Source organism: Oryza brachyantha, chromosome 2, assembly GCF_000231095.2.
Source record: "Oryza brachyantha chromosome 2, ObraRS2, whole genome shotgun sequence".
In the NCBI taxonomy this organism is placed as follows: Eukaryota; Viridiplantae; Streptophyta; class Magnoliopsida; order Poales; family Poaceae; genus Oryza; species Oryza brachyantha.
This window is the reverse complement of record NC_023164.2, coordinates 762,433-774,747: the sequence shown is the minus strand read 5'-3', so window position 1 is coordinate 774,747 and position 12,315 is coordinate 762,433. Positions and strand designations below refer to the sequence as shown.

Sequence of the window (12,315 nt, the reverse complement as noted above, 5' to 3'; positions counted from 1 at the left end):
TCCTTGGCTAGAGCCCCAGCTCTAAGATTCATAGAGATACATGATTGCAGATAACCGAAGTCTTTCTAAACGTAGGGAGGACAGAGGTCCAGTATAATTTTTAGAGTAAAGTGCACCAGCGGTCTCTAAACTTGTGTGTATGTGTCATCTAGGTTCCTAAACTCTCAAAATGTATTTTTGGGTCCCCGAACTTCTTTGGGATGTCATATAGGTCTAAAAGGGCTTCGATCCGCTCCATTCGCTGACGTTACATGCCACGGTGGCGCTTATGTGTTAGTGGGGCCATATGGGTCCCACATGTCAGTATCTCTCTCTATTCTTTTCTCTCCCTTCTCGATTCCTCCACTCCTTTATTGTGCTATTTTTCCTTATTTTTAATCGATATGTCAAATTAAAAAATATCTTTTCTTCTTTTCTCTTATGTTCCTTTGATTTTCCTTGTCCGATTAAAAAAACCGTCATTTTCCTTTTTTTCAGCATGATTCCTATTAACGTGGATATCGTTTCTAATTGACCAAAATTTTAGATCTTTCTAAATTATATTTATAGATAGACTCTTTTCTCAATATCATTTATTTTAATTTTTTTAATTCAAGATTTGGATTTTTCTAAACTTTATTACACATGGACTCTTTTATTATTTTTACTTATTTTTAATCGATCTTTCAAATTTAAAAATATATTTTCTTTTTTCTCTTATTTTCTTTTGATTTTCCTTGTCTGATTAAAAGTTTACATGACCCAGCAACACGTAGGCGCCACCGTGGCATGCCACATCAGCGGATAGAGCGGGTCGGAGCCTGTTTGGACCTATACGACACCCCAGACAAGTTCGGGTATCCAAAAATGCATTTTGAGAGTTCAGGGATCTAGATAACACATGTACATAAGTTTAGGGACTGCTGGTGCACTTCACTCTAATATTTATATCAGTTCAACTATTAACTTATATAAGGTGTCATGATCGCATTGACGATGATATCTTCATCGATTTTATAGGTTTAAGGGTTTTTTTCTAAGGCCGTGAGCTAGCCTATCCAACATAAAGGGTGAAGAAAGTAATCCTATATGTGGCTTCGTGCAAAACTGCAAATACTTATATCTATTCCAAGTAGTAGTAGTAGCGATAATCCCAGTAACCACGACGAGAAACCACAAAAATCATGAAAAAAACCCCACAATAATTATACTCCTTTTTAAGCAGCATGATAATTATACTACACCGGGTGTTTTAAAGTCTTCCACGAAAATACAAATCCGGTAGTGGTAGAAGTAGTAAATAGGAGTTATAAATCCACCGGAAAAGAATAGAGATGCAGATCCAGCGTACGGTTGGTTACCAGAAAATGTGCACCCCTTAATCAAGATTATGTATGATACTACACATGTACTGTAGTTTAGTTTAAATGTAGTTTCAGATGGCAGACACTGCCTGCGACAAAGATGAACCCATTTCTAACAGGGTAGAGACAGTGAGTAGACTTTTATACTACCTACTTTTTATTTACACAACCGAGAAATAACCATATTTTCAAATGGAGCTTCTCTCCCATTTCAAAGGTATCTAATAAGAACATTTCCAAAAGATTGTCAAAATTTGATTCCAAAAATCTTTATAGGAGTTGCCCTAAAATAATTGTGCTTCTAAATCTTTTCCAACTCCAACGGTGCTCCTATATTTAGATTTCTCAATTTAATTAGTTTGTCATATTGGCAGGACTCCTACAAAATTTTCTAACCCTAACGACGCCTAGACGGAGGTGGCGTCCTTGGTGCGCGGGCAGAGGCAACCGAAGGACGACGAAGGCAGGCAATCGATGGAGGGGAAGGGGGCTGGGCACGAGCTGCGGTGGCTGAGCGATGGAAGGAAAGAAGGTTAGGTGCCGGCAGAGGCAGCCGAATATCATCGGGGACAGAGGAAGAGAGTGAATGCCGAGAAAGAACAAGAATGCGCGAAATACGATTTTTTTTACTAGGTAGAGTAATTGGGATACCAAAACACCTTTAAATTTAGCTCATTTTTTGTCAGTATTAGAACTAACGTAAAATTGATAGTATGTATCGGGCGTGTTAAGATATCACCTTTTAGGCTAATTTTCAAAAAATAAGTTTTTAGAGCCCAAATTTACACGGTTGGAGATGCTCTAATCATGATGGATTTCGAAACGCAGCTATCGAACATCAATGTTAGTTGCTCCGTTCGTTTTATAACGTAATATTTTCTAGTTTTGACTAAATTTATATGAATGTTAATAAATAAAAATACATATAAGTTATATACATTTATTAATAAATAATCTAAGGTAAGAATAGAATTATTATACTGGAGATAATAGTTTTAGGAAAATGTTATGTATACTATCTTTTCTTTCGATCTTAATACGATCAGATGTAACGGCGCGCAGAAGATAGGAGAGAAATGTAACGATGTTTATGGGCCTTAAAGCCTAACTAGAAAAATATTTTATCATATAAACATTGCAAAACGTATAACCGCGCTCGTAGTTTTATTTTAGAAATGGCCGGACTTGAGTGCTCCATAATTTTGGCGTTGGTCTCGGTGGGGTAGCATATGGTATCGTGGTGGTGGGCCAAAAGAAAATGCGGACGCGATCCCCGAGGCGCGCGGCGACCCCGACCTACCCGACCGGGTCAAACTCTGCGTAGCACCAACGCGACCCCCCTCCCCCTGCGCTGCACGCACACGTGGGCCCCACCCCCACACCCAATCCGCCAAAAATACACCCTCGAACCCCGCGCGCCGTCCACGGCACACCCCTACCACCCGCTGGCTCCGTTCAGTTCCAAAATAAATTATAGGGGTGTCGTATCGAAAAGTACGGTAATATATTTAAAATATTTAGTGTAGTTTAATTGTAAAATAAATTTTAGATTCTGTCTAGAAATTACGAGACGAATTTTTTAAGCCACACATGTTGGTTACTATAGCACTTATGACTAATCAAGATTCGTTTCATGGTTTTCTTCATAACTATATAATTAGTTTTAGTGTTCAAATATATATATATATATATATGTATATTTATTGTTTTATTTAGGTGTATAAAGATTCGACGTGATTTTTTTGAAAAATGTTTCCGATAACTGTAGTGATCAGAAGAGGGGAATATGCTGCGATCAAATGGAGAGAGGAATATGCCGCTCCGCGTTTGTTCTCCGATGGCTAGGCTCGTAGTAGTACGACGAGATGCGGCGAGCGAGATTTCGGTGGCGTTTAATCAAATATTGCGTTTAATCAAATATTGCCAGATTTTTTTAAAAAAAAGTCACATCAAACGTTTAATCAAATATTATGGTGTTTTTGACACGAATAAAAAAATAAATTATACGGTTAGCCTAGACGAATCTTTTGAACCAAATTAATCTATTATTAGCACATGTTGGTTACTGTATCACTTATAGCTAATCGTAGACTAATTAGGCTTAAAAGATTCGTCTCAAGATTTCTTTTATAACTGTGCAATTAGTTTTTTGCTTCATCTATGTTTAATGTTTTATTTAGATATCTAAAAATTCGTTGTGATGTTTTTGAAAAAAAATTCGTGGAAAAATCTGAGTGCTCAGAGAATTTATCTGGACGAACTAGAATGATTTATTAGAAAGTTAGTACTCTCTAATAATTGTGTACTCGTAGTAGTACAAAAATAAATCAGTGATGGAAAGAACGAACTGCTGTTGTTACTACGCGGCAAGATGATGGCAGTGACAGCGTACTTACTCTTGAAAGTAGTAAATTCTAGATTAAACTCCTGCCTTCTCACCAAAATAGTACAGTAACAGCGAGGTAAAGTACAGATTTTTTTCAACAAACAAGAAGGTTCTAGATACAAGTCATCGTAGATAATTCGATATATAGATATATATATCCTGTTTTAGTGCTACAGTAATTACAACACGATTTTTTGGACACAGTTCATAACATTTATTTATTTACGGATTAATTGTTCACCCTCGTGATCTGGTAGCATCAGAGATCACTTCAGTCCAGAAAGCACTGTGCATCCCCATCGTACGTTTTTTTTAATATTTTTAAAAAATAATAACCAAATGGATAAGGCGAAGTCGCACAAATCACATCGAAGTCAGCCGGGCGGCATCACGCGGCGGCAAATCTCGCAAAATCACATAGCGTTAGATCCCAAATGTTTATCGATTTTTTTCTCATTGATTGATAGCAGTAGCAGCAGCATAACAGAAGCATCAGCGACACGAATTAAGATAAAAAACCCAAATGGATCGCAGATCCAACTCAACCACCGAATCGAAGAACTCCGCCTAATCCAACCAAAAACCAACGTCCATGGGGAGAGATCTCGATCTCGTCTCACCAACCACCACACTACTCACCGCACCTCGTTATTTAGGGACTCGACGACGACGACTAGTACTGGGGAAAAGGAAAGGGGAACAGCGCAGATCTAGGAGAGCTGGCCGCAGTCGGCGATGATGACCGGCTTGGAGGTGCTGCCGCCGCGGGATCCCACCTTCTCGATGGACTTGACGACGTCCATGCCCTCCACGACGCGGCCGAACACCACGTGCTTGCCGTCCAGCCAGCTGCAGGGCACGGTGCAGATGAAGAACTGGGACCCGTTGGTGTTGGGCCCGGCGTTCGCCATGGACAGGATGCCCTCCCCCTCATGCTTGTGCTTGAACGCCTCGTCGGCGAACTTCTCGCCGTAGATCGACTCCCCGCCGGTCCCGTTGCCGCGGGTGAAGTCGCCGCCCTGGCACATGAAGTCCGGGATCACGCGGTGGAAGGAGCTGCCCTTGTAGTGCAGCGGCTTCCCGCTCTTCCCGATCCCCTTCTCCCCCGTGCACAGCGCGCGGAAGTTCTCCGCCGTGCGCGGCACGTCCTTCGCGTACAGCTCCATCACGATCCGCCCCGCCGGGGCGCCGCCCACGGTCATGTCGAAGAACACCTTCGGGTTCGACATCCTCACCTAGGGTTTTGCGATTTCACCTCAAAATCGAATGGGGAAATTTTTTTGTCTCACTCTCTTCTGGCTTCGAGCCGCTGCGTGATCCGGGAAGACGAGGCCCCCGGCCCCGATGTTAAATAGACGGCTCGGTCCCCGGGTAACCATGGGTGCAAGGCGGTGGGTTACCCTAACCGCGGTTAGCTTCTTGGGTCAAGTCGAGATGCACGTGACGCTGCCATACCCGTGGAGGGGCTGACAGGTCGGGCCCGCACGCGGCCTCCAGGAACTTGTGACGCCGGCGTGGGTCACGTATGGGTGGGCCACGCTTGTCCGCTAGTAATGCTGGTGGTGTGAGAAGCGATTGGATCTTTACGAGGGTTAAAGTAACTCCAGTTACGGCAACGGTTTGGTGTAGTCTCGGGTTAAGGGGTAGTGGGGGAGAGGATATTTTGTGTGGATGCGTGGGCGTGGTCTACGAAGACCGGGTGGGCGGGTGCGTGGTGCGTGGTGCGTGGCTGCGGTTTACTGGTGGGAGCGGTTGCGAGAGTCCATTAGCGTTTGGATTTTTAAAAAACGAACCCAAGTCCGGATGCCGCGCCGCTCGCCGTCGCTTCTCCGGCGGTCGCGGTCCGGCGATCTCTGCCCAGGCTCCGCCTCCAGGTATCCCGCCGTTCACGGCCCAGCGTCCGCGTTCATGGGAGGCGGAAGGAAGCGGCGGCCCGGGACGGGTCGGAGGCGCCGGCGATCCACCCGCGCAACCGCTACGCCACCGCGGCGCCGGACTTCGCGGCGCTGGCGTCGCTCTACCCGTCCTTCGCCCCCTTCGTCTCCGTCTCCCGTGGCGGCCGCGCCTCCATCGACTTCACCGACTTCGCCGCCACCCGCGAGCTCACGCGCGTCCTCCTCCTCCACGACCACGGCGTCAGCTGGTTGGTACTCTCACTAGTTACTACTCGCTGCCATGAACCCTAACCCTTCTCGTGTATGCCCATTTGCTCCGTTCGCTTGGTAGCTCAGTTACGGAGTTAGAGCGTTGCTCATTCATGTAGCGCTGCTGAAGAATCATTCAGCATTGAGTTCAAGCTATTGCTTCTCATTTATCATTCTAAACGTGATGCTAATTGCGACTATCAGAATATTACATGAACAGTTCAAAATTTCAAATGAACTCTCTGAGAAGTTTTAGGTGTCACATTTGATAACTGCAAGATACACTTTTATTTGAAGGAACCATTGAAGTTCGTTTACACTGTAAATTATTTGCTGCTCAATAATGTTCTTTGCTAACTGTCATCCATTCGGTTTATGACCAGCATCTTGTTTAATCTAATGCATGAACATGATATTTGTCACTAATTACTGTCAGGTGGATTCCGAATGGACAACTGTGCCCTACTGTGCCAAACAGATCCAACTACATCCACTGGATTGAGGATCTTCTCAAATCAGACCTCATACCGCCATTATCCAGCTCAAATAAGACTGAGGGGCTTTGACATAGGCGCAGGTGCCAATTGCATCTACCCACTGCTTGGGGCGTCTTTACTGGGCTGGAGCTTTGTTGGATCTGGTATGCTTCAGATCCTTATGTTAATCTACTTAGCTAGCTATATTCCAAAGCATTTTGCTTAGTTCAACTTCTATTTGCATTTCTCTTTTAACTGGATTACCCTTGTGTTTGTAGATGTGACTGATGTTGCTCTTGAATGGGCTAGAAAGAATGTGGAGAACAACCCACAGCTTGTAGATCTGATTGAGATTAGGAATGCAAACAAAATGTCCTGTTCTTCTGAATCTGAAGCTGTTGTTGGTGAAGCAGTCAGGGAGAACACTTTAGAGCCAGTGGATGGTGTAGCATGGTCGAAACCATGAGACCTTAAATTTCTGTATGTGCAATCCTCCTTTCTTTGAACGTATACAGGAAGCTGGTCTTAATCCAAAGACTTCGTGCGGTGGAACTGCTGAAGAGATGGTTTGCCCTGGTGGTGAGCAGGCGTTTATATCTCGTATAATTGAAGACAGTGCTTCCCTTAAGAACTCTTTGAGGTGGTTCAAATACTAATCTACCTTGTTAACAGACTTTTAATTATTCCTGTGTTCATGGTGGTCTTTTGTTTTCTTAGGTGGTTTACATCGATGATTGGCAGAAAAGCAAATCTAAAATTATTGGTTTCGAAAATTCGTGAAGCTGGGGCATCAGTTGTGAAAACTACCAAATTCGTGCAAGGTCAAACAGCTAGATGGGGCCTTGCATGGTCATTCATTGCTCCAAGGAAAATGGTTGTTAGATCCAGTACACCAGGAAGAGCCAACCATTCTTTCATGCTTCATGTTGGTATCATGTCGCCCTTTATCCCTTGATTCATGTCATCATTTAACTTGATAAACTGTACAGCTATTTTTTATTTAGCAAAAAGAAAAAACTCAACTCAAATCTTATCTACAGACATATTTATATGTTTTTGAACATTTACCTGCACCATTTACTCTTTATTATAAAGGGCTAAGCAACCAACTTGTATTCTTCTGTGAGTTATTGACACTAAGTTGCCACTACTATTTGTGCCTTCTCAAGCTTCTTTACTTCAAAATCTCATTTACATAATGATATTCAGGGCCTTCGACGTGAATATGGTGCATTCCAAGTGCTGAAGTCAGCTGAGACTTTTTTCCATGCTTCTAATCTATCATGTAAAATTGACTCTTCATTGTTTTCTATTGATGTAAGACTCCTTATTAATCTGCTGTATATTCTTTTTGTTAAATTACATATATTCATGCACTGACCTTTTTATTATTGAACAAATCCTAGTGCATCAATATCTTTCTAAGAATTGCATGAAATATTCTTGTTTCAGGTTACCTTATCAGATGACCAGGCTCAGGCTGCAATGTTTTTGGATGAATCTGATTCTGTAGAAGGCGTTTCTACAAAGCTTCATAGTGCTGTTACAGGATCTTCCTTCCGCATTTCGGTATGCTGCGGATAAATTTGATTGTATACTATATTTTTCAGTCATATGTTTGTGTTTTCTCTCTCTAAACTCATCAGTTGTTTCAGTGTATCTTTCCAAAAAAATTACATTGCCTTTTTTCTTTTTCATGTAGGTGTTTGAACAAATGCCTGGGACACTTCTGGTCAAAGGTTCGTTATTGAACAAAGCACTATCAGGTAATCCTTGTTCTTAATGTGAGAGATGTCACTTTTTTTTGTACAAACACGCAGATACACCTTTATTGGTCATCAAGGCATAACATGGTTTCGCTTTCTTGATCTTGTTGTTTACGTAAATTTCATTTTATGTTGTTTCAATTGAGTCCATTTACTGCTCTTGTTGATTTGAGTCCCAAGTTATTTTATTGACTCTAACAGCATCCCTCTTTGTCTGACTTGGCCATTATCTATTTCCATGTGAAATAGACAATTATGGGTACTTCATATGTGTGTATAAAAAAAACTAAAAGTCAAGGACTATTAATCTATAAATCATGAATGTGACATCACAACAAATCCATCCTCTGGGACTCATGGCCGATCCCTCTCCCTAATCCCTATTGTTCTTCTGGCTATCTTTCATACCCAAAGCATCCAGAGCGATCGCCATTTTGCTGGCGACATAAATTTTTCCAGCTATCATCACTTTCATTTTAGTCGAGAAAAAAACATGGTTTAGCGTATCTAGTCTTTATTTTTATCTGGTCGGATATGCCAACAAGACCCCCAAGGTTAAATAGACGGCTCGGTCCACCTCGATGACCACTGCCGTCGTCCGATACTCACGTGGCAGCATCGCATGCCTCCCCGGGTAACCACGGGTGCAAGGCAGTGGGGTTACCCTGACCGCGGTTAGCTCCTCGGGTCAGGTCGAGATGCACGTGACGTTGCCCTACCGCGGAGGCACTGACAGGTCAGACCCGCACGCGGCCTCCAAGAACTTGTGACGCCGGTGTGGGTCCCATCTCGGTGGGCCATGCTTGTCAGCTAGCATGAGTAAAAATGCATGCGGTGTAGAAGCGGTTGGATCTCTGAGAGGGTAGTAACTCGCGTTAAGGCGATGGTTGGGGTTGGGTTAAGGGGTGGGAGCGGCTGCGAGAGGGGGATCTGCTTCCTTGGGGGTGATATTTTTTGGTCGTGGGAAGTGCACAAATACGGGCATGGTGCCCACTGGTCCAATTTGAAGAGCTTCTGGCTCATATAGTTTTTTTATACGATCTATGAAATTCACAAGCTCTCTTAAATACTACCTCATGATAAATATAGTTGTATACTTTAAATTTTATATGATATTTTTATAAAGCAGCTATAGATTCTCACTGAATCTCTAGTAAATCAAACTCTCTTGGACGACGCTTTGATTCTGACAATATAATGTATAATCTACAAAGTGAATTTGTTGAGCAACCCAGCTTCTTCAACTAGATAAGAGCTGACTTCTCGTTTACTACCCCTCTCATAATCTTAACCTCCCTAAATAGGGACTAAATCCCTATCATCTTGACCCTCACCACCCGTATATATCAGGGTTGTGGAAATCAGAATGCGGATGTCAAACGGAGAGGGTGTCTTTAAATGATTAATCAGAATACAGACGATTAATTGGAATTTTACAGAAATTTAATGTTTGTATTAATATATGTATACATTAGGGTTACTATTTGTTTGGAGATATTTAAATGTCTAAAATCATATAAATTATATGTATTTATACCATTATTAATTTTAGCAACCATAAAAATAATCATGACGTGCGAAGGCTACAATTTCACAGCCAAATAGTAATATGTTTAGTTCATTTTTAATTATACATCATAAATATTTATAATAAAATATAAAATGGTAGTAAACATAGGCACACATATAAGTATAATGAGTTACATATGATAGAAATGCCAAATATAGCAAAATAAAATGTATTGAGTCTATAGGTTAGCTATTGTGTGGTGTATTTTTCTATTTGTGCGGATTATGTGGGCGATTAAATGGAAAATCGGATGATTAATCGCTAAATACAGAAATTCAACGTTCACAAACACAAAATGACTATGTGACGGTTTTAGTACCGTCACCGATTATACGGCCGACTCGGAGTTTTCCTCAACACTGGTATATATACCAATACAATTGGTTTTATTGTGCACTGTTACTGATATAAATTTGCATACACACATCAATCCCTACGACGTTGAAGTGGATGTAAAAATATTTTTGTTTTCTCTATAATTTATTTAAAAGGAATTATATTTCATTTATTTATATTCCATTCATGCGAACTGAACAACTCAGTAATTATTTCTTAACAATCCAATCGTGTGTTTCACCCAAAAATGAATTACCCCATAACACGTTCAAGCTTTGTTACGGGACGTTGGAAACGAAAACTGAGGCACAAATAAACCAGCAAGCTAAAAAAAAAAAACACTGCAACACTTTGTAGCTGCACCATCAGTAATAATTTTCTTTTGAGACACGGCGACTCTATCCAATGTCCAAATTAATACTCGGTTATAGAGAACACGTACACACCACAATGGTCAAGCTGATACTAGTCTTGTGACAAGCTATATAAAGCTCCGTTCAGCTTAGCTGATCTGGGAAATAAAAACAGGCCATTAGTATATATTAAGGGCTCCTTTAAAATGGAGGATTAAAAAAAACAGAAATAGAAAAAATAATGTTATGCCAACTTGATCTTATGAAATATCAAAACAGAGGAATTGCTCAATCATATAGTTCGGTTGCTTTGCATGAAAATATATAAGAATTGTGAGACAGGAAATTTTCCAATAGGGTTGAGTTCATAGTAGATTTACTCCGAAATTCATATGTTTTACATAATTTCATATAGGAATTCTAAAAGATTCATTCTTTTAGTCTAAAATAGCATATAGGGATTTTTTTCTGAAGGATTCATACCCTACTAAAAGTACTCTTTTTTTTTGTTATGAAGAAGCCTTAATCAACTATTAACTATTACAAGCCTTGACGGTAAACGAGGTATTAGCTCAGTCCAACCCACTTTCAAATAGGGCCACATACTCTATACCCATATAGAATAATTGGGATTATATCGAAGTAAATATAGTAATGGAATACTGAAAATTAAACTTTTTATTTTTATTATTAACAAGTAAATTCAATAAGCTGACAACATTGGGGAGAAATCCCAACTAATCGAGAAATGAGAGTACGAGAGAATACCTACCACTTCGATGGGGGAGTAAATACTCAACCCGTCCATCTAACCAAACAAAAAAAACATGATCCAACTCATCCATCCAATCAAACAGAAAAATAAAACCAACTTATCTTATAATTCAGTGATGGATCCAACCCAATCCACTTCGTCCACGAACCACTAAGGTTCTCCGTACCCCTACAAAGTGTTGCAGTGTTTTTGTAATTTGCTAGTTTGTTTGTACCTCAATTTTCGCTTCCAACATCCCGCCGTCCCGTAACAAAGATTGAACATGCTATGGACTAATTCACTTTTGGGTGAAACACACGAACTTGTTCGTTTTGCATGAATGAAATATAAACAAATCAAAGGAAATTCTTTTTTAAATAAATTGTAGAGAAAACAAAAATATTTTTTACATCCACTTCAATGTCGTAGGGATTGATGTGTGTATACAAATTTATATCGGTAACATTACACAGTAAAACCAACTGTATTGGTTATATATACGGGTGGTGAGGGCTGGTATGGTGGGAATCTAGTCTCTATTTAGGGAGGTTAAGATTACGAGAGGTAGCAAACTATAAGTCAGCTCTTATCTAGTTGGAGAAACCGGATTGCCCAACATATTTACTTTCTAGATTATACATTACTGTAAGCACTGTCCAGAAGAGTTTATGACTTTTTAGAGATTCAGCGAGAAACTATAGCTACCTTATAAAAGTATCATATAAAATTTAAAGTATACAACTATATTTGTCATGAGTATATTTAACATGAGTAGTATTCAGGAGAGCTCGTGAATCATATAGATCGTGTAAAAAACTGTACGAGCCAGACGCTTGCAAATTGGACCAGTGGGCACCATGCACGTATTTGTGCGCTTCCTGCACCCTAAAAATATCACCCTCTTGCAACCGCTCCCACCCATAAACCGTGCCCATGCACCACGCGCCCCGCCCACCCAATCTTCGTAGACCACGTTCACACATCCACACAAAATGTTCTCCTCCCTCACCACCCCTTACCTCGAGACTACACTTTACTCTAACTGTCACCATAATTTTAACTCTAGCAAAGATCCAATCGCTTCTCGCACCGCCAGCATTTTTACTAACGCTAGCCAACAAGCGTGACCCACCAATATGGGACCCACGCCGGCGTCACAAGTTCCTAGAGGCCACGTGCGGGCCCGA

The 12,315-nt window shown here is 41.1% G+C and overlaps 1 protein-coding gene and 1 pseudogene across 1 annotated transcript; one reads left to right on the top strand and one right to left on the bottom strand.

Annotated features, from left to right (window-relative positions):
• Positions 1-4,132: 4,132 nt before the first annotated feature.
• On the bottom strand, positions 4,133-5,056 carry LOC102711944 (peptidyl-prolyl cis-trans isomerase). The gene has a single exon (XM_006646739.3). The coding sequence runs from the start codon at positions 4,956-4,958 to the stop codon at positions 4,440-4,442; it is 519 nt and encodes a 172-aa protein (XP_006646802.2). The 5' UTR covers positions 4,959-5,056; the 3' UTR covers positions 4,133-4,439.
• Positions 5,057-5,484: 428 nt separating this feature from the next.
• On the top strand, positions 5,485-8,733 carry LOC102710470 (annotated as a pseudogene).
• Positions 8,734-12,315: the final 3,582 nt, after the last annotated feature.